This window comes from Notolabrus celidotus, chromosome 2 (assembly GCF_009762535.1).
Source record: "Notolabrus celidotus isolate fNotCel1 chromosome 2, fNotCel1.pri, whole genome shotgun sequence".
Lineage (NCBI taxonomy): Eukaryota > Metazoa > Chordata > Actinopteri > Labriformes > Labridae > Notolabrus > Notolabrus celidotus.
This window is the reverse complement of record NC_048273.1, coordinates 19,273,862-19,300,776: the sequence shown is the minus strand read 5'-3', so window position 1 is coordinate 19,300,776 and position 26,915 is coordinate 19,273,862. Positions and strand designations below refer to the sequence as shown.

At 42.8% G+C, this 26,915-nt stretch overlaps 1 protein-coding gene across 1 annotated transcript in view; it reads right to left on the bottom strand.

Moving 5' to 3' along the window:
- Positions 1-26,915, bottom strand: part of fbn2b (fibrillin 2b) — a 66,289-nt gene that overhangs the window by 3,397 nt on the left and 35,977 nt on the right. Inside the window, exons 9-63 of the mRNA XM_034673232.1 lie at positions 25,711-25,836; positions 21,239-21,391; positions 19,889-20,125; positions 19,650-19,793; positions 19,300-19,419; positions 19,020-19,145; positions 18,797-18,919; positions 18,001-18,276; positions 17,848-17,901; positions 17,639-17,764; positions 17,272-17,397; positions 16,873-16,992; positions 15,372-15,509; positions 14,642-14,692; positions 14,330-14,455; positions 13,213-13,440; positions 13,003-13,128; positions 12,776-12,904; positions 12,451-12,576; positions 12,217-12,342; positions 11,971-12,093; positions 11,736-11,861; positions 11,357-11,482; positions 10,890-11,012; positions 10,645-10,767; positions 10,413-10,538; positions 10,164-10,286; positions 9,720-9,842; positions 9,419-9,580; positions 7,936-8,004; positions 7,647-7,772; positions 7,428-7,553; positions 7,182-7,331; positions 7,021-7,092; positions 6,804-6,929; positions 5,998-6,123; positions 5,376-5,501; positions 4,956-5,072; positions 4,480-4,608; positions 4,259-4,378; positions 3,949-4,074; positions 3,688-3,840; positions 3,503-3,568; positions 3,262-3,387; positions 2,851-2,970; positions 2,609-2,731; positions 2,331-2,462; positions 2,077-2,202; positions 1,779-1,985; positions 1,560-1,685; positions 1,290-1,412; positions 1,056-1,172; positions 811-939; positions 567-686; positions 28-259 (exon numbers count right to left, since the gene is read on the bottom strand). Coding sequence (XP_034529123.1) covers positions 28-259; positions 567-686; positions 811-939; positions 1,056-1,172; positions 1,290-1,412; positions 1,560-1,685; positions 1,779-1,985; positions 2,077-2,202; positions 2,331-2,462; positions 2,609-2,731; positions 2,851-2,970; positions 3,262-3,387; positions 3,503-3,568; positions 3,688-3,840; positions 3,949-4,074; positions 4,259-4,378; positions 4,480-4,608; positions 4,956-5,072; positions 5,376-5,501; positions 5,998-6,123; positions 6,804-6,929; positions 7,021-7,092; positions 7,182-7,331; positions 7,428-7,553; positions 7,647-7,772; positions 7,936-8,004; positions 9,419-9,580; positions 9,720-9,842; positions 10,164-10,286; positions 10,413-10,538; positions 10,645-10,767; positions 10,890-11,012; positions 11,357-11,482; positions 11,736-11,861; positions 11,971-12,093; positions 12,217-12,342; positions 12,451-12,576; positions 12,776-12,904; positions 13,003-13,128; positions 13,213-13,440; positions 14,330-14,455; positions 14,642-14,692; positions 15,372-15,509; positions 16,873-16,992; positions 17,272-17,397; positions 17,639-17,764; positions 17,848-17,901; positions 18,001-18,276; positions 18,797-18,919; positions 19,020-19,145; positions 19,300-19,419; positions 19,650-19,793; positions 19,889-20,125; positions 21,239-21,391; positions 25,711-25,836 — 7,249 coding nt within the window. The remainder of the gene's footprint in view (positions 1-27; positions 260-566; positions 687-810; positions 940-1,055; positions 1,173-1,289; positions 1,413-1,559; positions 1,686-1,778; positions 1,986-2,076; positions 2,203-2,330; positions 2,463-2,608; positions 2,732-2,850; positions 2,971-3,261; positions 3,388-3,502; positions 3,569-3,687; positions 3,841-3,948; positions 4,075-4,258; positions 4,379-4,479; positions 4,609-4,955; positions 5,073-5,375; positions 5,502-5,997; positions 6,124-6,803; positions 6,930-7,020; positions 7,093-7,181; positions 7,332-7,427; positions 7,554-7,646; positions 7,773-7,935; positions 8,005-9,418; positions 9,581-9,719; positions 9,843-10,163; positions 10,287-10,412; positions 10,539-10,644; positions 10,768-10,889; positions 11,013-11,356; positions 11,483-11,735; positions 11,862-11,970; positions 12,094-12,216; positions 12,343-12,450; positions 12,577-12,775; positions 12,905-13,002; positions 13,129-13,212; positions 13,441-14,329; positions 14,456-14,641; positions 14,693-15,371; positions 15,510-16,872; positions 16,993-17,271; positions 17,398-17,638; positions 17,765-17,847; positions 17,902-18,000; positions 18,277-18,796; positions 18,920-19,019; positions 19,146-19,299; positions 19,420-19,649; positions 19,794-19,888; positions 20,126-21,238; positions 21,392-25,710; positions 25,837-26,915) is intronic.

Below are 26,915 nucleotides of genomic sequence, written 5' to 3'. Positions count from 1 at the left end.
GATAACACGTTTAAATAGGTTTCTTACCCCTGTCCGGCTCTGTAGAAGCCTCCAGGACAGCCACATAAGTAGCCTCCATCGGTGTTGGAGCAGCCATAGATACAGGGGTTGCTGCCGGTGCTACATTCATTCACATCTGAGCATCCTGAACCGGTCTGCTCAAATTCAAAGCCAGAGGGACACACACACTTGAAGCTGCCCAGTGTGTTGTAGCAAGAGGCAGAGCCACAAACTGATGCGCCCTGACACTCGTTCTCATCTGAAGAGGGAAGAGACATGGAGTTGGAAGTTGAAAGTGCGTGAAGACATCACAGTGCATGCCAGGTAACAAGAGTTAAAGTGATGATAATGTTGATGGATGGTTCTTCCACTCTGTTCTCTATTGTGATGCACAGTAGTTTGATTGGTTTAAATTATTTCTAAAATAACATAAATATTTAAATATTTAAAACAACTTCTAAAAGTATTTCTAAAGTACTTGCTAGTCATCATATTTCCCTCCAGGTCCTTTCTACTTTTGTATACCAGAGCACCTTGTGATCATTACTCCAGCCTGACCAACTCACCCACACACTGGTTCCACTGATAGTGCTGCACGTAGCCCTGAGGACAGCCACAGCGGAAGCCTCCCAGCATGTTCTGACAGCCATGCTGACAGCGATGGTTACTACTACACTCATCCACGTCTAAGAAAATGGAAACATAAAGAGTTAAAAGTCTCCTTTTTTTTAAGAGCGAAACTTATCACAAACATCTCAGGAGGACCATTTCATATTTTTCCTGATTTTAGAGAGAACACTGTCATCTTACCTTCACACTCAATGCCTGTGGTGTCCAAAGAGAAACCTTTAGAGCATTCACAGTTGAAACTGCCAGGTGTGTTGACACAAGCGGCTCGATTACCACACGCACTGTTCTGACCATTACACTCATTGTTGTCTGTTAAAAGCAGAGAAACCAATTATTGAAAAAGCGGCCTCTGCTTGAGTTTTTATTTGTTTCTGATGATGAAAAATGTGCAAGGTAAAATTGATCCTCTTAATTCTTGTACTCACCAATGCAGGCAGTCTGGTGCTGTGTGAAGCCGGGAGGACACTTGCAGGTGAAACCTCCGATGGTGTTGACACAGAGGAACTGGCAGTTGTGCTGCTTGGTTGAACATTCATCCAGATCTTAAAGAGAAAGAAGAAAGCACAATGTCCATCAAAATCAAAATAGATGGTCAATCAATCCTCAAAGCCATGAGCAGGTCAATAAAACGTATAATTACACATCAAGAGTCCTCCTACCTTTGCAGGTCTTTCCATCAGGCTGCAGGCTGTATCCTCTAGGACAGGAGCAGAGGTAGCTGCCCTCTGTGTTCTTACAGAGGAAGTTACAGGGCTTCGGTGACAGAGCACACTCATCCATATCTAGAGTGTGCACACGGGGGAAATAAGGAATATGGGCAGGGATGCTTAATTTATGCAACAATATTCATTAGCCATGAAATCAAATATCTCTGCAACCAACCAGTCATAATGCTTGAACATAATAAGAGGGGAAGAGATCAGCCATACCAATACAGGAGGTTGCAGTGAAGTCAGTTTTGTAGCCCACGTTACAGTGACAGCGGAAGGATCCAATGGTGTTGATGCACTGACCGTTCTTGCACAAATCTGGCATCACCGTGCACTCATTGATGTCTGGAGATACAGAGACATTTCAGAACGATGCTCATTCTGCCAAATTGATTCGATGAAATAAAAACCTTATGATGAATGGGTGGAGCTGCTTACCTCTACCGTCTGTGGTGTAACCAGGTCCGAGTGGGCACATCTTCTTGTACTGTACAGTGCCAGGCAGTGGGCAGAGCTCACACTGTGACCCCCAGCCTCGGCCCATGTTGCAACAGCACTCAGACTTGGTTACGCTGTTTCTGCTGGTGGATGACTGCTGGCACATTGTCTGCAGAACCTCTGCATAGCAGTAGCCCTTTCGATTGTCTGAAGGGAAAGAAAAATCACAACTTTAGGTTAAGTGACTGAATAAAATCAAACCTGCAGCAATGGTGTCAACTGGCAATACCGATCTTACCGATACATTCAGTTCCAGTGGAGCTTGACTCAAAACCGTCATTGCACTCGCAGCGGTAGCTTCCAACTGTGTTGACACAACGCCCGTTCTTGCAGATGCCAGGCTTGGCGCGACACTCGTTCAGATCTGCCAGTGTGCGGAGCAAAAGAGGGCATGATGAAGAAAGTGAAGATGTGAATAATTCAGCAATAACAGCAGGTGCTGAGTGAAGACTTAAAGGAACCACTCACACAGGCTGACACATTTTTACTCACCCATACATCCATCTCCGTCTGGTCTACGCTGCATGCCAGGAGGGCAGATACACATGAAGGTACCGATCAGGTTCTTACAGGTCATACCCTTGGAGTCACAGTCGTCCAGACCCTCATCACACTCGTCTTGATCTGGTGAGGGACAACAAATATAGGCAAATAGGAAAACAGTTACATTTTGAACTATTTAAACCTGTTTTAGTCAATTTGCAAACTAAAAAGTGATCAAAATCAGTGATAACATGAGTCAATCTACTTAAAGTGCTATGTCCTCTCACCTCTGCACATGCGTTGGTCATCTCTCAGCACATAGCCGGTCGGACACATACATTCATAGGAACCAAAGGTGTTAACACACCGAAAGGCACAGAGGAGAGGATTGTTGGAGCACTCATTGATATCTGGAGTCAGGATGAGATTTTTAAAGAATTAGTTATCAAATAATCAATATCTTTCACTGATTTGGAGAAGCAGAATAATTGTGCAAAAGTATACAACTTTTACTGTGTGAATGACTGACCTTCACATGTCATCATGGGTCCAGGCTCGAAACCCTCCTGGCACGAACACTCAAAACCGCCAACCACATTGGTGCAGGTTCCATTGCCACACGGGTTTCCGATGGAGCACTCGTCAGTGTCTGGAGAGGACGGAGAGCAGGAGAAGATAGAGGAGGTAATTAAAACTAATGAAACATTTATAGCAAACCTGAGATTTTAAAAGCACACATTAGCTGCTCTATATTAAGTCTAATAATAGGTCACTCTGACAAAGCTGAAATCTGGTTCTCCTAGTGCTCAGAGGAAAATAATTTCATGGCTGGATTATAATAGGGATGTAGGTGATACATTCTGGTCTACATTCAGGTCTAGTTTTCATCAGATAGTTTTTATCTTTTGCCTGTTTACTAAAATTTCAGAATTCATCTTACCAACACAGTTGACTCCAGTGTAATCAAGGTTGTATCCAAACGGGCATTCACAGCGGAACGATCCATCTGTGTTGATACAGATACCGTTCTGGCAGATCCCTGGGTTATTCAGACACTCGTTCATGTCTGGGAGGAGAGGAGAGGTTTAGTATAATTTAACTAGATTGATAAATACATTTGTACAAGTCGTCTGTAATTGGCTGCTACAATCAAGGGATAACATCGATTTAGTAGAACTCGCCTTGTCGAGTGTCCCCTGGTCCAGGCAGAGCTCCATGGCCATAGGGACACAGAGTGTCAAAAGCAGCTGAGGACAAACCAGCAAAGGTCAGCTTCATTATTCTACAAAAGTATTTCAGTCTGAATATTTATGTCTTAACTAAACTTCTCTCTCTGTGTGTGTGAGTGAGTTTCTATGTTACTTACCCTCGGTCTCTCGGGGGCACAGCTCACAGGGAAGTCCCCAGCCCTCACCAGGCATCTTACTGCAGCAGCACTGGGCCTTGGTTGTGTTGAAAGCTTTGGGGACGGAGCACTTTCCTGCCTCGAATTTGGTGAAACAGAAGCTCTCTCTGGTATCTGCAAAAAGAGAAAAAAATTAGAAGATGCGCTAAATCTTTTGTTTCAGTAATGTAACACACATAGGTTACACCAGCACATTCACCAGCAGCTGACACCTTCACTCACCATAGCAGCGCCGTTTGTTGTCAGAGAGCACGAAGCCTGGCTGACAGGTGCACTGGAAGCTTCCTGGGGTGTTGGTGCAGGTGCCAAACTGGCAGATGTTCGGTTCCACCTCACACTCGTTGATATCTGTGAAGGAGAGTATAAACGTGTAAGGAGCTAATAGAAAAGACTAATGAGCCTATACTTGTGTGTATGTTAGAGCAGATGGTCTGACCACTTACGTCTCCCAGATGTTTATGTGAGCGTGTTAATCAAAACCCAAGCTGGTTGAAATTGTGTGTATTATTTTAAGTGCGTGTTTGTGCCTTACCTATACACTGGTCATTCTGCACCTCATACCCAGGAGGACAGATACATCTGAAAGACCCGTCCAGATTCTGACAAGTTCCTGGAGAGCAGGTCCCAGGCAGACTCACACACTCATTGATATCTATGAAAAAAGTGAAAGCATGTGGTTATGTCAAACTATACTGTAGCAAAGTCTATACATACCAATCAACCTCATATTTTTCTTGTGTGTTTTTGACTCACCAACACAGTTTTTCCCATCATGAGTGTTCTCATAACCCTCGTGGCAGAGACACTGGAAGGAGCCCATTCCATTGATACACTGTCCGTTCCTGCACACTTGGCCCTGGAGGGCGCTGCACTCATCTACATCTGTAAGGGTGAACATTTAGAAGATTAGGACTCTGAATAATTATCTAATTTGTATATCCGCTGGCAAAAAGCAGCAACAGGAAATAGAACAAAAAGAGCCCATTAAAGCTGGCTCAGGTGTAATTTTCTGTTACAAATGAAGGTACAAAAATAAAACTTTTAGTACAGTCTGATATTTTTCCACCAAAGTCGAGGGAAATTACAACTGATTTTATTTCATTTTTATTTAGTGCTGTTTAAATATAATTGATACAACTACAAAAAAAGAGAGGCAATGTTTCTCTGATTTTAAAGTGTAAAGAAAGTGCTTCTGACTTTTGTGGAGTGGAGCATTAAATGATCCTTACCCATGCAGTCATTGTTGTGTGTGAGCTCAAAGCCGGGGAAGCAGAGGCAGTTGTATGACCCAACTGTGTTTTTGCAGGTTCCATTACCGCATGGCTGTCTGTCACACTCATCAATGTCTAAACATACACATAAAGAACAGTGTTAAGAGTTGAATATTAAGAAAAAAACATACATTATGTAGCTACTATGACTTTAAAGGATTACATATAACACAATGCTCTGTATAAGTGTGGATAGATAGATAGATAGATAGATAGATAGATAGATAGATAGATAGACAGACAGACAGACAGACAGACAGACAGACAGACAGACAGACAGACAGACAGACAGACAGACAGACAGACAGACAGACAGACAGACAGACAGACAGACAGACAGAGATAGATAGATAGAGAGATAGATAGATTGCTTCTCACCCATGCACATGGTCAGGTCAGCGGTAGCCTTGAAGCCATTGTGGCACAGACATCGATAGCTTCCCTGCGTATCAATACACTCTCCATGGCTGCACACGTTTGGAATCTCCTGGCACTCATTACGGTCTGAAAACAACAAGACAACAACAAAAAATGTGATTAAAGGCCTGAGACAGTTATTCTATGTTCATCTTATTACATTTGTATTAAAAATAATGTACACATGTTGCATGATGATCTCACAGAGCCCGATATGAGGTCTGCTAATTGCTTTTTTTTTCATCATAAAAAGATATTCCTAATTGCCTCTTTAACTAGGTTTTTTTTAACTCTATCTTTCTTTTCGTTTTTCTCCTTTTACTTTGTGAGTATTTGGACACATACAAAATAAAACTGGACAGATCTCAAGTAATTTTGTGATTGGTCAAACGCTTGTGTATCTTAACATTCCTTGGCAGATTGTCCTCTCAGCCATAAAATACAAATAATTATAACTTTACCTCAACAGGGTCCGTGTTTGACATTTTCCTAACATCACCAGCACAATCAGTCTTTCTGTCAACCTCCCTGCTACTTTAAATTGGAAACCCCCATCAAGGGTTGCCAGACAGGCTGGACTCACCGACACAGGCCCCGTTGGGGGACAGTTTGAAGCCTGGCGAGCACTCGCAGCGGTAGCTGCCTGGGATGTTGACACAGTTGGCATTACGTTGGCACAGGTTGTCTCCACTGTTACACTCATCAATATCTGCGCAGCGGGAGAGAAACATTGACATCATTCACAGGCTCCATAACTGTCTGCTCAGAGCAGGCAGTCAGCATGTGAACAGCAGGAGAGAAAACACGGCAGCTTCATTTTGGCTCTGTTACAGTGCATACAGTCGCTGCGGGTTATGAATGATCAAACGTCCAGGCAGGTGTTCTCATTCAGGGCCACTGCAGAGGTTCTAATAATACATAATGTGTAGGAAAGGCAGCGTTTACTCCACTCAGGGGACTTCTTGTCAAAGTGCCTCTCAGCCAGTGAGTGAGTGTTACTGCATTTTTGTGTGTGTATCCAGATGTTTGTGACTCTTTGAGTGTGTACATGTGATTTACTGCAGGAATGTTGGCAAGTGTTTGTGCCAGCATAAAGTATGTATTTGATATGGTACATTTGATGTATAATCATCATGCAATGGCTGAGTAGCATGTTTTTAAAAAATTGATGCAGAGTAGGGAGGTAAAGTTAGTATATTTGTGTTTGTGCGCTTGTTTTTTGTGGGTGAAGAGACTGAGAAAAAGACAAACATAAAACAACAGGACAGAAAATCTTTGCCTTCATTATTGCATGTTCAAGTGTGGTTAGTTACAAATACTTAACCTGTAACAGATAGTCAGGATTGGCAGAGTGAGTTTAAAAGAAACCATGATAGGACTGAGTTTTACCTTCACAAATGAGAAGTATGTTGTTGTAGCTAAAGCCCATTGGACATTCACAGCGGAAGCTCCCGATCTGATTGATACAAACTCCATTCTGACAGATTCCAGGGATCTCCCTGCACTCATCAATATCTGCACAAAACAAAACAATGGAATGTTTTGATGTTACCATGTTCAGGGATGATTTTTTTCTATTCAAATGTTGAAGTTGTTATGATCTTACCAATTGGCTTGCCAGTGTGAATGTCAATAATGAAGCCAGGAGCTTGGTTACCGCACAGTAACTGGTACTCAGCTGAAACACATGAGACAAGAGAAGTTTTACTAACATATATTTTTATAAACTGTCTTAACTTTTGTTTCAGAGCATGAAGTGACACCTACAGGTGGCAGGAGTTGGACAGGCCTCACACGGCTTGTTCCAGGCTTTCCCCACGTTGTAGGCACAGCAGCACATCTTCTTGGTCATGTTGAAAGACAGCTCGTTCTCACACGTGTCGTTGAAGTTTCGGTAACACACACTCTTCCTCATGTCTGTATGACAAAGAGCAAGATTTAAATCCAAAATCCTCATAGAAGACATGATGAGAGGAAATGTTCTTTAATGTAAATGAGGTCTCTCTCACTCACCCATGCAGTTGTTTCCTCCATTGACCTGCATGTACTCAGGGGGGCACACACAGGTGTAGTTACCCAAAGTGTTGTAGCAGGTACCCGGTCCACAGATCCCAATGTGGGTTGTGCACTCATCGATATCTGCAAGTAAAGATAGGATGACAGATCATTAAACATATGAAGTGGGAGTGATTTAAATAAACAAAGGTGTGTATTATCTCCTTCAGCTCTTACCCTCACAGATGCGAGTCTCCTCATTCAGATAGTAGCCTGCTGGACACTCACACTGGAAACTACCAAAGGTGTTAACACAGTTTCCACCTTGGCAGAGACCTGGCAGCTCCTGGCACTCATCAATATCTGGAGAGTAATCCGAAATGTTAGATCACTTTGTATTGATTTTATGTTAGACTGCATTTGCAATGGGAGCCAAACACTTGGCATTTTGTGCCTCCATTGAATGTAGCTGCATTTGCTAATTTAAAAGAGAACTAAAGACAAGCAGAGGGATTGGGTGGTCTACCTTCCAGGATAACTGTGATGGGGTTTGGTCTGAATCCCTCTCCTCCTGGACAGAGGGTCTTATACTCCGCTACAGACAAGACAGAGACAAACAGCAAGTGTTAAACAATGTAAACAATGTAGGAAACAATGTACAAGAGTGGGTGATAAATGTTCATCATTTGCCAGTTGCACAGTAGGGGTCCCCCAAGGGTCTATTCTAGGACCCATTTTGTTTAGTATGTATATAAATGACCTTCCCCAAGTGTGTCCAGATGTTAGCATCCAAATGTATGCTGATGATACTGTTATTTTCACCCATGCAAAAACCAAAGAACATGTTGCAGCCAAACTAACAGCTGCAATGAGCAAAGTGTCGGACTGGCTAGCTGATTCATGCTTGACCCTTAATGTAAGTAAAACAGTTTGCATGTATTTCACAGCAAGGAAAAATAATTCAGTAAATCCTGACATTTTAATTAATGGTGATGTCATCACATCTGTGACACATGTGAAATACCTAGGTATTATAATTGATGCAAACCTGTCTTTCAAAAAACAAATTAGTAAGGTCATCAGCAGTGTTAAACTTAATTTGAATAATTTTAAGAGCATCAGGCACCAGTTGTCTCCATCCGCTGCAAAGCTTTTTGTACATGCTATGATTTTTCCCCATCTGTCTTACTGTATAACAACTTGGTCACAGGCAGGTGTGACTACACTTAAACCTGTGTACTCTCTCTATAAACAGACCTTAAAAGTACTGGATAAAAAGCCAAGGGACCATCATCACTGTAATATTTTGCTAAAATATAATTTTCTCAATTTTGACAACTTCTTATTTTACTCTGATGCATGCCTGATGTTTAAAATTATTCACAATCTCGCACCCCCTCCTCTTAGAGGATGTCTGGTCTCTCCTGGCAGTGGCAGTGTCAGGAGGACCAGAGCCTCCTCTAGAGGTGACTGGGTACCACCGTTCAGAAAGACTTCCTTTGGTCAATCTGCTTTCACGGTTAAAGCTGTGGGAAAGTGGAATTCTATACCCACAAATATTCGAGACTCAGGGAGCTTTGCAATATTTAAAACCAGCCTCAAGCTTTGGCTAAAGTCAGCTCAAAACTGCCATCACCAATGATTGCCTTGTATTTATTGCATTTATCGTAATGCTATTATTTATTGCGTTACTGTTAGTATTTGTTGTATTTATTGTACTAATTTTAGCTAATATCTCAAAATGATGGACTTTTATGTACTGTATTGTGTTATGTAGTGTATTTGGTGTTTTGTGGTTGTTTATTTTTTGTCTACCTGCCCAGGGACAACAGATGTAAATTAGCTGCTAGCTAACTCTGGTGCAATTTCTTTTAATTGTGCGCTGTCCCTGTAAAAATAAACAATAAAATAAAAAATAAAAATAAATAAATAATAATAAAACTATGACACCCATGTGCACTTGGCAGTATGTATAAATAATTGTTCATTTGAGGTCTTGTGGTGCATACTTGAATTGGGAGCTGGGCAGAGTTCACAGGGGTTTCCCCAGGCTCCTCCCAGGGAGCAGCAACAGGAAGCTCTAGTTACACCCACTCCGATCTCAGCGCTGCAGGAGATTCCTCCATCCCCACGGGCAAGAATATCCAGGAAGCAGTTTCCAACACGGGTATCTGAGGAGGACACATATTTACTTATGAATACTTTGGATGCTATCCTTGAAGAAAGCAAATTCCTCTATAATACCTGCACATTTTTAAAGAGTTCTGTCCAGCAATAGATTTGAATCAGCAGGTTTAAGGTTTGACTCACCCACGCAGCCCACTCCCGTGGGGTTGAGCTCAAAGTCAGCAGGGCAGTTGCACAGGTAGCTCCCAGGAGTGTTCACACACAACCCGTTGATACAGTTCACAGGGTCTGCACACTCGTTGATGTCTGCAGCACAGAGGGAGAAACAAACTCAGCAACACACACAGCATAGCAGACACCTCGATCACATGTAAACAGTTTAGTTTGTATACTGCTGTAAATACAAGAACTAGTAATAATCTGATTGTGATTGGTTGATAAGCTGCACAAATATTAAGGAATTAAAGGAAGTCAATTATATCTTGAGGAGATCCATCTTTGCCTTACTTTGGTATATTTTTTCTGATTTCAAGAGGCTTTTATTCTCAAGGTTCCTCAGCTGAACTCTGAGTCTGCTCTGTTTTTGAATATAGTGACTGTGGTGCTTCGTAGAAGTGCCATACTAACCCGTGCAGTTTCCTCCGCTGCGGTCGAGTTCATAACCATCATCACACACACAGCGGAACATCCCTGGAAGGTTCTGGCACGTTCCAAACACGCAGATGTTCTGGAAATTGCACTCATCTATGTCTGTTGCAAAAGGCAGCAGAGAGAGAGAGAGAGAGAGAGAGAGAGAAAAAGTGAAGTTATATCACCTTAACGAAACAAAGAAGAATAAAAAGTAAGGAATAAAATCTGACTGAATAAGTGCGGTACCTTGACAGGCCTTGCTGTCTTCTGTAGGAGTGAAGCCCATCTCACACTCACAGCGGTAGCCTCCTGGAGCGTTCAGACACTGGCCGTTCTCACACAAGTTCACATTGTCTGCACACTCGTCCATGTCTGAAACAGAACCATCCAGTGCATTTTTAGTGAAGCGTGAATGAAGCTGACGACCCAACAAGCAGTGTTAGGATGTACTAGAAAAAAAAAGATCCATCTGTCTTACCAGAGCAAGAGAATCCATCTCCATTGAATCCCTCTTTGCAGGTACACCTGTAGGATCCAGGTGTGTTGACACAGTCTGCATTGATGTTACAGTTGTGGTCCTCTGCAGAGCACTCGTCCTGATCTGTAAAAGAGAGAGTTGTAAAATCAAATACATTTCCGAGCTACAAAAGACATTGTTTACTTTTAATTTCTCATAAAAAATGGTATTGTTGCACCGCTAAGATATCTGGAACATGTACTCACCTACACACTTGATACCATCTCCTATCCAGCCATCCCGACAGCGACACTTGAAGCTGCCAGGAACGTTAATGCAGGCAGCATGCATGTCACAGTTGTGAGCTCCGATTTCACACTCATCAACATCTAAAAAGATGCATAAATGCTTAGTTTTAAAACAGGCCTGAGTTGATAGACATAGAGCAGTTTTTCAAAGTAAGACGCTCTGCTGCAGAGGGCAGTAAATATTTAACTTTTTGCTCAGCAGACAGTTTTTAAATTCTATAAGTAGTAATAAATAAATAAATCATCCTTTTAAAAGTTTGAGACATTGAACTAATGCATCACTGATCTGTCTTAACCCTCCACGCATGTATGAACACACAGAGGCCCAGACCCTCTCACTGACACTTCAGCCCCTCTGTGTGTGTGTGTGTGTGTGTGTGTGTGTGTGTGTGTGTGTGTGTGTGTGTGTGTGTGTGTGTGTGTACCTGTGCAGCCCGTGGATCCCTTCTTGACAAAGTATCCCAGCTGACAGTGGCAGATGAAGGAGCCCTTGGTGTTCTCGCAGTCGCCGTGGAGACAGATGTTTGGGTTCAAGTCACACTCGTTCACATCTGGGCGGACAGAGATGGACAGATGATAAGTGAACGCTCTGGCCTTATGAGATTACAGTGAGAGGAAATGAGACTGACAGGGAACGTCCCAAGGATCAGGTCAGAGAGGATGGATAAATGAATTAATGTGACAGGCAAAAAAAGGAGGTGAAACAGCAGGTGTGAGTTTGACACATGTATTTTTAAACTAGGAGAATTTGCTGAATGTGTTTCCGAAGCTTAAATCAAACTAAGAGTAGTGTTGTTATCTTACCGATACACGTCCTCATGTCCATTGAAGCCATGAAGCCATCGTAACACAGACATCTGTATTCTCCTGGGATGTTGGTACACTGTCCTCCATCACAGATGTCTGGAGTCTCCTCACACTCGTCAATATCTGAAAGACGCAGCAAGAATATGTGTTTTATGTGGCAACACTTACTTTTAGTCTAGGGGAAAAAGTATCTTGAATACCTAGAAACTTTACGTATGCTGTGTTTTCTTACCTGAACAGGTCCTGAGGTCAGGCATAAGAGCGTAGCCATCACTACAGCTGCACTCATAGCTGCCCTCTGAGTTGGTACAGTGTGTCTCACAGCCTCCGTTCATGATGGTGCACTCATCAATATCTGCAGAGACAAGGCACAATTATAGTTCAGAATCAAAGTCACATTAGGTTAGAAATACATGTACACAAATAAATCAATGCAGAAAGTGGATTGGTGATAGTATTGTTAATGATTTGTGCTCACCAACGCAGCCCTGTCGGTCCGGTGTGGCCTGGTAACCTGTGTCACAGGAGCACTGGTAGGTTCCCGCCATGTTGACACACTGCCCATTTTTGCACAAGTTGTCACTCAGCTGGCACTCATTCACATCTGAGAGAAGAGATAAGAGTTATACATTATATATTGTATGATCTAGTGGGCCACAAAGTAATTAAAATGCATAAATGGGTGTGCCATAATATGATTTGTGATGGAAACCTTCACAAGCAGATCCATCTGTGCTGAGCGAGTGTCCAGTGGGACAGTCACACTCATAACTTCCTTCTGTGTTCAGGCAGGTTCCTCCGCTACACAGCAGAGGGTTCCTCTCACACTCATCAATATCTGTACACAGGGTGGAGAAGGAAGGAGGGGTGAAGAGGGGAGAGATGAGTAACAGTTGAATTAAAAGAGGGCAACAGGAAGGAAAGTGAATGCATGACAAGATTAGGTGAGCTGCCAAAATCACATTTTGGACAATACTTCATATAGTGTTCATTGTTTAAAATGTACAACAGTGATTGTAAATTTGCTTTCAACTTACCCATGCAGTTCTTCATCATCATGAAGCCGCTCTCATATCCGTCAAAGCATTCACACTCAAAGCTGCCAGGTGTGTTGACACAGGCACCGTGACCACACAGGTCCGGGGAGATGCGGCACTCATCAATATCTGAAACACAGAGGCACAAAAAGGACTAAATAACTGCTCAGACTTTAAGGGGAAACATTTAAGTGAAATAAATTGGACTCCCTCTGTCCCTCTCATACCTGTGCAGTTCCTCTCCTCTGCAGTCAGAGCAAACCCACTGTTGCAGCGACACTTGAAACTTCCAATGGTGTTCCGGCAATTTCCATGAGTACACAAACCCTGGAACACTTTACACTCATTCACATCTGAGGAGAAAGACATACGATTAAATGATGTCAAATAAGACAGAGATCGACTGTCATAAAGAGTGTTTTGAAAAAAGTGTGTACCCTTGTAGAAGGCTCTGCCGGTCAGAATATCTCCTCTGTTGGCGAAGCCGTGCCCTCTGGGACAGATGGTTCTGTACTCAGGTGTGCCTGATTTGGGACACTCCTCACAGTCAATTCCCCAGGCTGCCCCCACAGAGCAGCAGCACATGTCCACACGGTATCTCCCAGGCAGCGGCTGGCCACACTCATCCTCGTGCCACTTCATGAAGCACTGCTCGCTACGCATATCTAGTAAAGTTGTTTACAAAATGAAAAACAGTCAGCTCTGTTTTTTTATGACTCATGGTGTAATGACATGATAGTAACTGGAAATAACAGTTTATACAATAATCAATCCTATGTCCCCTGGGCTACAGTCTGACAGGAATATGTGCCTCTAGGAGTGATGGCTATGCAGTATAAAGAGCAGTTAGTAACAAACAACTTCCAGCCATGACTTTCTTTCCTCTTTACTGTATTGTTTACAGCCCAATTAGCAACTCAAGAAATGACCTAATTCGCCCCTCCAGATATGTCTGCTGTCATTCCTTGTCGTTTTACATCCTCTGCCACAGAACAAGTTCATCTGTGTATGATGAGTCTCAGTTTCACTGTAAATACGGATTATACAGAGGCTTCGCTCTGGCTTAGTATGAACCATAAACTGTATAAATAATGGACGTAGTATCCGTGACGTCACCCATCTGTTCCTGAGCGCTGTTTTGAAGCCAATCGGAAAAAAAAAATAAACAGACTTTCTCGTTATAAACTTATGATTAATGGATTTTAAGTTTGCTGAAATAACAACACCATGCTGTAGATTTGTAATTATTTCCTTCAGAGTCGAGGGGAACAATTAACCCTAACCTTTTTTTGTTAAACCTCCATTCAACAAAAAGGGTTATGGTTAATTGGTGCAATCCAGGAAGCCATACACCAAACCCTGCTGGAACATATTAGGTGCATACTACATGGACCACAAAGATACCACAAATGTTAACCAGAACACTTTCCACACTAAAATCTAGACTCCCCAGAGTACAGGTTTTATGTTTTTATGTTTTTATGTAGAATCTGTAAATGGAGCTCATGAAATACTAAATTGCATGTGTCTTTTGTCACCATTCAGTCCTCTTACCCACACATGTGCGTCCAGTGCTGTCCAAGCTCAGACCCTCAGCACACTCACAGCGGAACGAGCCCTGGGTGTTCGTACAGCGGCCATTTGTACACACTCCAGGGAACACCTCACACTCATTAATGTCTACAGGGAGCAGAGCATTTTAAGAACCATGATTATAAGGGGGAACACAAATACACTCATACACATTTATTCTGAAAAAGGCTACAGGGAGAACATGAAGGAACATTACAAGGACAAAAAGACTGAATGATTTCACGGGAGAGCTGAAGGTCGGTCACCGTTCATTAACTTATCAAATGTTCTTACCTTCACACACAAGGCCCTTCATACGAGCAAACCCTCGAGAGCAGGCTGTATCTGAGGAGACATGAGTAGATTGAGGGATGTAATACCGATGTTTTATGTATGAGCAATGTAAGTAGAGTCAAGTCAATGGATCTGCAATGAAATTGTACCTTTCTCTTTATCAAAGCAGCCGAAAAAAACCCATCAAAACCTGACATTTTACATTATTATTTCCTCCTTTTGGTGAAAAGTTTATACTGGCGTGGAATAATGTCTTTAGATTTTATTTCGGATTTAATGAAGTAAATAAGATGAAAATTGTATTTTTTCCCTTTTCTACTTATATTGAATGAGAAAAAGTGATTAATCTGAATACAATTTAAAAGATTTTTTAAATTCTAGGGGTGCTGGTGGCCTAGCGATCTAAGCATCCCACATATAGAGGCTATGGTCCTCGTTGCAGAGGTCGCCGGCTCGACTACCGGCCGGTCGACCATTTACTGCATGTCTTCCCACTCTCTACTCCCCATATTTCCTGTCTCTCTTCAGCTGTCCTGTCCAATAAAAGTGAAAAAAGCCCAAAAATATATCTTTAAAAAAAAAAAGAAGATTTTTAAAATTCCAAAACCTTGAGGGCTACCGATTCCTTTCTTTTAGCATACAAAATGTCTGAATAACAAAAAGGTACATCACCAAAAATAAAATGTGTATTTGTTCATGGATTTGTGTTTGTGTGTGCGTTTGTACTAACCGACTTCGCAGCGTTCACATGGGCTCCCCCAGGCGGCTCCCAGTGTTGAACAGCACTCAGACTTCAGTGTAGCTCCATTGATGTTGACCTCGCAGCGGTTGTCTTGAATGGTCAGCCAGCAGGTGCTCTTCATACTGTCTGTGGTGCAGAAGTAACGAGGAGGAATAAGAGTTTTAACCTGTTTTTTCTTGAACAGTTTGCAATCAAGGTTTACTTAGTGAATTCAATCAGCCTTGAAACATTTTTTAGTAATGTGCTAGCAGAGCTGAAGAAACAGATCTTCTTCCACACCATTTCTATAGGTAAAACTATCATTAGTTTACTTTAACTATGGCAACCAATAACTTCAATGATCACAATGTGACCTTCAACTCTCTTTAGTGCTATAAAAAGTGTGTCTCAAAATACACACTGATATGGGTAAAAAGCATGAATCATTACATTTAATCTACCACAGTTCCATTCCTTTAACTGTAAGAGTGTACAGTCATAACACCGACACCTTTTCCCAAAAACCACAATTTATTTTCATTCTTTCTCCTGCTGACTGATGGCTTTTAAATCACAGAATAGAAATGTGGACCTCTAACAGAGCCAGCTCTTGATAAATGCATTTGAGTATTTATCTAATGACTCACACTCCCTTCCAGTTACAATAACATCTGTACTCTGGATTAGCATGTAGCTTTCTCAGAATGATTTCCCCAAAGAACATACACGGCCTATTAGACCTCTGCAGAGAGCTTTACATACCAAATGTCATTTTGAATCTGCAGCAAATCTCTGTGTAATGAAGCAATCTCCATGTGAACTGAAGCCATGCATGCAAGTATTTATCGAATAAATCATCCGTCTGTGCCATTTTGCCCAACATCTGAGGCTGATGATGTTTTTGGAAACCTGAACCATAGCAGTTCTTGTTTACAAAGGTAGAGAGTAAACCTTCATTTGAATGATTACACAAACGACAGGGTTCCAGTTATACGATGAGCTTTGTGGAGGTCTCCAGAAAAACTTAGATAAATGAACTATAGAAAAGGTATAGAAAGTGAACTGCTCATTATATGGTCCAACACTCGCTTTCTTTCACACAACAGCCAGTATTCTTATCATTCAGCACAAACATTCAGCACATGCACCTCAGACAGATGTCAAAAGGCACTGTCCACTGTTCTGAAACAACAGTTCAGTGATAGTCACGAAGCTCAGCCAGTAATTTTTTTGGTTTTGTTTCTTTTTAAAAGCACTTTGGGGCAACATTTGTTTACACACAGTGGCCTGTAAATAAAAGCCATCTTCTTGCTGTTACCGAGCTCAGACTCCTACTTATGGAAGCTGAGCTCACGCTGGTTCCTCCGGCACCAACTGTTTCCTCCGGCACCAACTGTTTCCTCCTGACCCTTGTGTCCAAGTGTGTGGTCATTATCTCACACAAGCTGCGTCTAGGACCCCCAGCGCTTCTCTACTTTACATCAGGTATTTTGGAGGAGTGATGTCTTACCCACGCAGATGGTGTTTGTGGAGTCCAGCTTGCTGCCGTGTGAGCACTCACAGTTGAAGGACCCGGCCACGTTGCGACACGCTCCATTGATGCACGGGTTGGACTCGCACTCGTTGATATCTGAAACACGTGCAAACACACCTTAGGGTCAGGGCTGAGAGGGCGCATTCGAATGGATCATCATGCCTATTTGGTGCTTACAAACACAATGAGTGTGTGTCGTCTTTCCATAATCCACATGTTTACTGGGAACTAATGCAGCACATCTGGTAATAATGTCACTGCATAATGACCTTGATTGTCAGTAAAAAAAAAAAAAACACGTGGATATGAGGCAGCACGCACAGTTGAGTGTGTTTGTGTGTAAGGGAGGACATAAGTGTGTATTTGCAGGTTTACCTTCGCAAGTCTCTGAGTCAGGTTTGAAGACATATCCTTTAGGACAGGAGCAGGTGTATGAGCCGGGGGTGTTTCTGCACAGGCCGTTGTCACAAAGCAGACGGTTCACCATGCACTCGTTGATGTCTGCAGGGAGGTGAGAAAGAAGAACAAGACATTCAAAAACTAATTCAAAGATTATAATAAGTCAAAATAAAAACATCTATGTTCTTATAGTAATTCTCTTTTCCTGGTACAGCCTAACTTGATTTTGCCAATAGCTTATGGTGGCTAATCTTGGCTTATGTTACCCCAAACAAAATGTACTAACTCGTCTTTCTGGACAAGCTGTTCTTTTTAAAATCATACTGCTGCCTCTTTGACTCACCAACACAGTTCTTCCCACTGGTGTCAGACTCATAACCGATGTTACAAATGCAGCGGTAGCTTCCTCTCAGGTTCTCACAGATGCCGTTCTGACATATGTCCGGGTCCAGTCCGCACTCATTGATGTCTACAAGAAGATAGGTGTCATGCACATATAATCTAATATGTGTTTCCATACTGCCCATTAACATTCATGAACTTGATACTCACCTCTACCATCAGTTGTAATGCCAATACCACTGCTGCAAACAGCCTGGAACTCAGCTGAATGGTGAATGATAAGAAAACATTTTTTTTATGACTTTATTCTCAAAAACTTCCAAAAGCTGAAATAAAAATTTAGAAACAAGTCAGATCTGTTACCTGAGTTTCTAGAAGGACAGGGTTGGCACGGCTCTCCAAAGCCATGTTCTGGACTTGCACAGCAGCACTCAGACTTGGTCACTGCACCGGGGAACGGCCGCGAGCATGTACCCATCTTTATGGCGCCATAGCAGGTGGTTCTCATGTGTGTGTCCACACACACTCTCCCATCAACATCAATAGCCAGGCCTGGAGGGCACTCGCAGCGGAAGGAGCCCTCCGAGTTGATGCAGCGGCCGTTCATGCAAATGCCAGGTGTGAGACACTCGTCTATGTCTAATGTGGAGAGGGAACACAGAGTCCACGTCATATGTCTGCTTCAGTTTATGAGCTAAAGCAGATGTGTGTACAGATGGTGTATTTCAATACGCAAATTTAAAGGAGGATTCCTCCGGAGATGATTTCAGACATTTAATATGCAAATCATGAAACCATTTCCTTCTAAATCGATCTAATGCTCCATTCTTGAACCATCAGTATGTGGAGCATTACTTGGGTTGATACATAAGTATTTGGGTTATGCACCTGTGGTGTCTGTTTTATGGTGTGACTAAAATGGAATGTCATCTGCCCTCAAAGCTCCTAACATACATAAATACAACCCTTTGTCTGTCTACTTTTGGATAGTACATAATCGCACTTTAGGGACATTTCCAAAAATCTGACTTCAAAATTAAACCATGCATAAATAGGGTCAAAATGAGGACGGCAGGATTTTTACTTGAACACCAAATCAGTCATCATTGTTTGACTCATGACATAAGGCCTCTGTTTGTACCTCAAAAATCATTCATACCTGTGCAGTATCGTCCATTGGGTGCTAAAGAAAAGCCAGGTTTGCATATGCACTTAAAGCTGCCATCCTCGTTGATACACATGCCGTTAAGACACATGTTGGTGGTGGCACACTCGTCATGATCTGTGGGGGGACAGGGGCAAGAGGAGAAGAAATCAGGCCAAGTTTATAGAAGTCAGAGTTCGTGTGCAGGTCAATCTGTCAATCTGTGTTGGCTCCTTACCAATGCAGTTCTTTCCATCAGGAGTGAGCTCAAAGCCAGCGTTGCAGACACACTGAAAGCTTCCCTCTGTGTTTACACAACGGCCGTTGCGACACATCACTCCATTCATAATACACTCATCAATGTCTGGAGAGGAGAGTAAGCAGAGGAAGTAGAAGGAGGTTAGTTTATGTACTGAAAAGTGCCTACTTCAATGACTCGTGTTGAATTTTGATATAAGAGAAACATCTTGAGGAAATTTTGCCACAGTATGGTAGTTTTAAGGCTCAGGAGGACATACCGATGCAGGCTTGTTTGGACAGAGTTCCCTGGTAACCTTCATGGCACTTGCAGTAGTAGGATCCAGGTGTGTTGACACAGTCTCCATTGGTACATGGTTTACTCACACACTCATCAACATCTGGAGAGTATAAAAAGGCTTATGAATAAGAGAGGGAATTGACATGTACACACTGAAGCACTTCTTCAGCAAGGATAAACTGTCTCTTATTTTAAGTTCCTCAAACCAGCAGAAGATGGCAGTGCAGTGCATGCAATTAACTGTGGGTCCGTCACACAGTCACTGAATCTGCCTTTAAGCTGAGGGAGGTTATTGAGAACCAACTGAAGAGTAACATATTGATGTCTTACCAATACATTCTCCACGGATATCCTGTCTGTAGCCCATGTTGCACTCGCAGCGGTAGCTGGTCAGTGTGGGAATGCAGTGTCCGTTCAGACACAGCTGGGTGAAATGTTTGCACACGTCTATGGATTCATTCACAGACACTGTTCCTAAAAACAAAAAACACAAGAAAAAGAGTCAAATACAACTTATCAAGACTGTTTTCTTATCAAATGGACACATTAAAATCCTGAGAGACACTCACTTATACTTGGGTTTGTCTGAAGGCCGCCTCCATTGCCTCCAAAGCCTCCACCATTACCTCCAAAGCCTCCACCATTTCCCCCAAAGGATCCTCCTCCGTTGCCGTTACCATTGGGTATACTGGGGAACTTGAATCCATAGTTGAACCCATTGCCGTTAGTGTTGGGGAATTGTCCGTTGGGGTAGCCATGAGGCAGACCTTGGGGAACACCTACGATACACAGGCGCCTGAACTCATCTGAAAACAAAGCAGACCGCAGAGAGCTAGTTAGTGGATGCACTTTGTGTGGATTATTATAGTTATTCAGACTCACAGGCACTTTGAATGTGCCTGAACACTGGGAGTCCTACAGTCATCATTTCCAGGAATTGCAGAACTCACAAAGGCCATTGCTCTTTGTAATGCATTTTGATGTTTTTTATTAAATCGGTCATCCAACTGCTAAAGTTTTATTGCTCTCAGATATGCTTTCACTTTGAGCAAAGCCTGACACGGAAAATTGAGCATGTAAAACAATGAACTCCACTCCTTCATGCATGTAGTAGCAGTTTCTTTCTAGTGTGTTTTTACTTAAAATTTGAGTTCACTCATGAATTCATTTTGTGTGTGTTCAGTTGTCCCTCAGTGTTCAGCACAGTGTTGTCTGTATGGATGTTTTCACTTCATTTGACAATCACAATAAATCAAACACACACATCTTATTTTGGCGGTGCCAGTGAGCGAAGATCAGTAACAGATCAGCTATGGATCACAAGGTCTCACGCATAGGGGAGAGTGCTCTAAATTCCTGCTTGACAGAGGAGACGATGGGTCATTATCTCCGTGCAAATCTTTCCCATCTTTCTCTGTTTAGTTTGCACTCATGACATCATGCTCATCAGTCAGAGTGGGTGCTCTTACACACACACACACACACACACACACACACACACACACACACACACACACACACACACACACACACACACACACACACACACACACACACACACACACACACACACACACACACACAAGGAGAGAGAAAGCTCTGTCTGATGGCCTAAACCCCGTGTAGTTTAATATTACTGGGTTAAACTCATTTGGCTTGTGAAACATTCATGCATGTGTGGCTTTATTTACTGCATGAGCTCATGCCAAGACTTAGACAAACTAAAGAGAGTGCCAGTTTTGTGTCAGCAGGGAATGAAGGCAAAGGATGTTCTGTCCTGATTTAAAGCTAAATCCATCACTTTATTTGGGATCAGTAAGGGCACACATTGTTGAAACCATGTGTTTTTGTCAACAACTTAAAACTTTGGATCTGCTTGTAACCTTAATTCTGTTTATATTGCTTTCGTGTGTACTAACCAGATCCCCTGACGGGGCACATCTCAGGGATTTGTCCCAGAGCCCAGCAGCGTCCTGTGTCACAGCAGCACTGCATCTTGGTGAACTGGCCAGTCAGCTCTGCAGCACAGCGGCCGTTAGCCAGAGCGGAGAAACAGGTGCCAACACGCTGATCTGGAATAAGAGGATACAAATGAAGAGTTAGACGAGTGAACAGGGAGATAAATAGAAGTCCTCCTCACAGCAGAAGAAACAAATAGCTGATATGTTCCTTAGTGTATCCCACTCATCCAGGTATCCAAGTTAGAATCGTGAAACCTAGACAATAATCCACCCCATACCCCCATATGAAGGCAGAAATCAGAAAAAAAGAGAGAAAAGTCTGTAGAAAGAGAGAGCCTGTTTGGGCAAGAGCTCACCCGGGCCAGGCTGTACGCTCTACCTCCCCCTACTCCGCCGTTTTCATGAGGGACGAAAGCAGAGAAACAAGAGAAATCAGAGAGAAGAGTAAGTACAGATGTGTTAGAGAGAGAACTGGGAGGGCAGAGCCAGGACAAGATGTCTGTATGGGCTGTACGCTCTACCTCTCTATCTCTCTACCTCTATACTGCTCTACCTCTCTTCCTCCCTACCTCTATACCTCTCTACCTCCATTTGATATTTTGCAGCACATTTAACCTTAGAAAAGTTACACTGAAAGACAGATTCAGTAGGAGCCCAAATCTTTTTGCTGACCTTCATCTTGCTGTAGAAAAGTAGCACTGTACTCAAAGGTGTGTCCGTCACACAGTCACTGAATCTGCCTTTAAGCTGAGGAAGGTTATTGAGAACCGACTGAAGAGTAACATATTCACACAGCACATTATCAGCGTAAGGTGTGAGGCAACAAAGCTACAAAGGTACATCAGACTTGATACTTTCCACCACAGATAGAGTTTAAATCTGCTTTCCGGCCTGTTGCGTCAGTCTTTAAACTAATGACTTCAGGTAACATCTTCTTACAACACTGACTCTGTATTTTATGTGGGAAGAGGTTACATGTAATCACTACTCTGAAAAGAGCATTGCGGTCAGTCACAGGACTGGCCTGGCTGGGGAGGAAGCTTCTTTATGGGCAGGCAGTTGGAAAGGTTGCCTGGGGTCTCGACTGACTGCAGGAATCTGACAGGCCTCCAAAAGGGGGTCTCATTTGTTACAGTTTTCCAGGTCAGGGTCAGTGGGGCAGGGAGAGGAGGCTGAGGTTCAAAGAGTGGGGATAAGGAGTAAATGGGGAAGAGGACAGGGGTTTTCTGGTTATTTCAGGAAAAAAAGAAGGCAGATTGAGAGAGAGAAAACAACGCTTATGAAAGAGAATTTTGAGTGCATCTACAGGAAAAAAGGGGGAGAAAAAGAGGGTAGAATGTAAGGGGGGAAGGAGGGAGGAGCACAAGTCGATTAACTCGCTAATGAGCCAGCAGTCTGGAATTAATCAGTTCCATGTGGAGCAATTCTTGCCAATTAGATAGCACATGAGGGGCTGTGCTGAGTCTGGGAGCACATTCAGTACAGTACACACACATTTACATGTAATTACACATACAAACACGCATTTCCATAAAAATCCAGATGGTGTTTGCACAGAACCTTTGTAACTAAACACTGATAAACTTGTGCAATACGTAAATCATTAATTAAACGTACACAAATACAAAAAAACATGAACAAAAAAGCATCCCATAGGACTGACAGAGCTTGAGGCCGGGTGGAGGAGCGTGCGTGTGCGTGCGTGCGTGTGCGGGGGGGGGGGGGGGGGGTCAGGGTTTGCCGATGAGGATGATGATGATGGCTTAAATTGGATCCAGACTGTGGTTGCTCACTAGTGTTGCACCACTACACAGGCATATGCTTTCATTTGGTGAGGTGTTTTTACAGACTGACTGACTGGACAGGATTTTTTTGGGGGTCTTTCAAGCTTCCAACCTGTGACAGGGCATTAAGCTGTGATTACTGTCAGCCTCCCCTCTCCCACACACACAGCTCCCACTTGGCCCACTTCACCACAGTACAGTACATCCCAGACAACACAGGCCTATATACCTTCATCTTCATCACATGGTATACCCTGTTACAGACCAGAAGTGTACATCCTGCCTCTGAAACATGAAGGCAAGCCAGCAAGAAAGCAGCCCCATAAAAATGACTCTTTTATTACTTTATGTCCTGACCACAAAAAAGACAAGACGGATCAGACAGTGTGGGAAGTTTAATCAAAGTGTGTCAGTAACATCAAGAGGAAACAAGCAGAGTTTATGATATCTGTGTTTCCAGGCCAAGGCCCGTGTCTGACTGTTAGTTTGGATCTCTGGATTGAAATATCCAAACATTGCTTGGATCCTTCCCAATCTAGTCTGGTTTTGCTTTAGTCCACTTATCTTTCTTCTGTCTTTTCCCAATCTAATCTTGTCCAGTTTGGAAATGGGACAGAAACAGAGGAAGGATATATGGGGGTTATGTCTGGCACCTGTTTAATTTATCCCCTTCCTTTTTTCATTTTCTGCTTCCGCAGGCTCCAGAAATTCATCTAAGGGGGGCAGGGCACAGGATCCAGATGTCAAGGAATAGGATAAAAAAGGTCCAAGAGTAAAAAGTAAAACAAAAAAGAAGGTAGAGGAGTCATAGAGGGCTTCCGTTTTTGAGTTAAGGAGTTTGTTAAGAGAAAACCACAACAGCCGGAGGAGGAGATGTAAGAAAAGAGACGTTCCAAGCAGATACACTCATGCAGTGTCAGAGAAAACGGAACCTTGAATCACTGAACTGTAAGCTCCTCTGGAGTGATTCACATTCCAAAGAAAGAGAATTGTGTTTCCTCTGGGGGTAAAGAAGAAAGGGGATGACAGTGGAGAGGGGAAAAATGACTAATATGGACACGCTTAAAAGCAGGCATATGCAGAACTTCTGGTTTTGGGTGATTGGAGCACTGTGTCACTGTGCATCCACAATCACTCAGGCACGAGCAACAAGCTGCCAGTGACTATTTCTAATGATTCCCATTATCTTTCACTCCTGTCTCCAATTTTTCACTCATGTGTTTTGGAAAACAAAACTTATCTTCTTCTACTCTTGTCCAAATTGTTCACAGCTCTCTCTCCAGTTATCCATTTGATACTCTATTCTTTTTTGACATGTTATACTTTTTTTTCCTCCTGCTTCCCTAAGTATCTTTTATGTTCTGTTGTATTTCTCTTGTCCGATGACCTCACGAACACCACATGGTCCAAAAAAATGGGGGCATTCAAACTTTCTGGCTGGCAGAGGGCCCTTTTCTGATTGGTGTCCTGGGATGCTCTGGTGCATTCTGACCTAGCGCACAATGCCGTGTCTATATAGAAACACTTGTCCCAGTTTGGTGTGGAACAACTTGACTGACCCGTACAGAGCCCTATCCTCACGTCCGTTCAACACACACCAACTGCCATAAAAGTCTTATCAAGCATTTAAGCGTCAGCTTTTAGCTGCATTTGATGAATCCCTGCTGCCAAGTTAAACAGCTTGAGGAGAACCTTCACAGAGAAGACTGCTAATCAGATTCCAAACCATCCCATCGTGTTTGAGTATTCTGGTGTATGCATACTTTTAGAATTATTTGTTCCACCCTGCTGAGGTTACTGGTGCCATTCTTTCTGTCTCTCTGTCTTCTGTTGCCTCTTTGTTTCCTGTAAACAACACCACATGCCTGCTATACCAAAGCTAAAAGACCCACCACATGATAGGCTAGCTCTCACACTAGTTGTCAGATCAGCTTTTACCCTGTTTATGCATGTGCAACATGTGTGGGAGGTTCTGGAAAAACGTCTTTATATTTTTTAACAATTTTCCCTTAAACTTCTTTCACACAATAAAAACAGAGACTCATTTTATTTTCCACAGATTGCATAGATTCATTTGCATGAACACCAGTGGTTTTGTTTTGCTACTGGAGCTTTTATTGTAGTGGAGTAGGCCTGGGCCTCTGATGCTGATAGAGTGAAACAGGCCGACCCTGAGCTGTCTGTTTCGTGCTAAATCTTGAACTAATATATTAACACCTGGTTGTGTTTCACTATGGCTGCTGTTAGGGACGAGGTTTGCAGGAATACATTAACACCTGGTAGTGTTTCATGGGACATGTCAGTGAGGTATGCACTGTATGTTTGACTGTACGTGTGTGTGTGTGTGTGTGTGTGTGTGTGTGTGTGTGTATGTGTGTGAATGAGTCAGAGAGGTGCTAAGATTAGAGTAGATTAATGCTGTCAGGGCCAAAAAGTGCGTGCAAGTTTGTTTGTCTGCGCATGTCGACTACAGGTCTGTTGGCCAGCTTTCCTCATCAGAATGAAGGAGGGGGAATACTGGCCAGATGTGAAGCTTTCAGCAAGCCAGGGGGCTAGGAAATGAACAAAAGAGAGACACACAGAGAGAGAGAGAGAGATAGAGAGAGAGAGAGAGAGAGAGAGAGAGAGAGAGAGAGAGACACTCACCCACGCATCTGGAACCATCTGTGCTGGAGATGTAACCTCGTGGACAGGTGCAGACGTAGCTACCAGCAGTGTTGGTGCATTCTCCTCCATCACACACACCGGGAATGGTGCTGCATTCATCGATATCTGGAACACACATTCACACATGGGTATTTTAAATATAACACGATACATCATGGACACATCGGTCAAGTCTTAGCACACTCCAGCTAAAAAGTTTTTCAATATTTATTAGGTCTTCGCTTGGAAACATGACGTAGTAGCAGTACTTGTTTTAGCACTTGAGCAACTTTTTCTCCCTGGAGGAAACAACAAAGTGATCCCTATGGTTCTGCAGTTTCACAAAGTGGGAATGCGTCATTTTTTCTGTTTTCATTTTAGGTTTTAAGTCACGCTTTTAGTCACAAGAAACTGTGAAGCTCTGTGGGAGTAACACAGAAGCTGCACTCACCAAAGATTTACATGCACAACTGAATGTTAAATACTTAGAATGTATCATGTTTCAGATTAATCTCTTGTACTCCACGATAACCAATCCACTTTCAAATAAAAAGACATCTAACGTCTAAACAATTACAACTACATGACAGGACGAGGTGTTTACTAAAACTTGTCTGTTGCACGATGGAAACTAGAAAAGTTCTGGCGCTGAATGCCTTGTCATATTTCATTCCTCTGTAATAGGTCTTTCACCAGATAACATCTGAATTATTAAGTTTAGCCAACTGGAATAACTCTGCAATGTTATAATGCAACACATAATTATCTAAACAGCACAGCATGAGACTTAATAATTTGGTAAAGACTGTGTCAACAGTTTTGTCCAATCAACAACTGGCGTCTGAATTGAAACAAACGACCTGACTAAAAGAGAGAAACCTCCCCTGCTTGAGTGAATGAGCTGACCTAATTCAAACAAGCCATGGTTTGACTCAGACACAACGATGCCTGGGAGCACCTGGCTACATTCCCTGGCAGGGCCCACCTTGGGGTGGTGCACTTTATGATGGCATTAAGTTGTATTATTTGGTGAGGCAGGGGCTCATTGCTCCATGACGAGGGGAACCCAAAGTGAAGTTCCAGAAGGTATTGGGTTTTTATGATGTGTCACGCTTATTTATACACATTGGTAATTACTGCACCACTGTGGGCATATTTACTGCAGCCCTTTACCTTTAGTGGGAAAAGTAAAGAGGTTGAAGTGT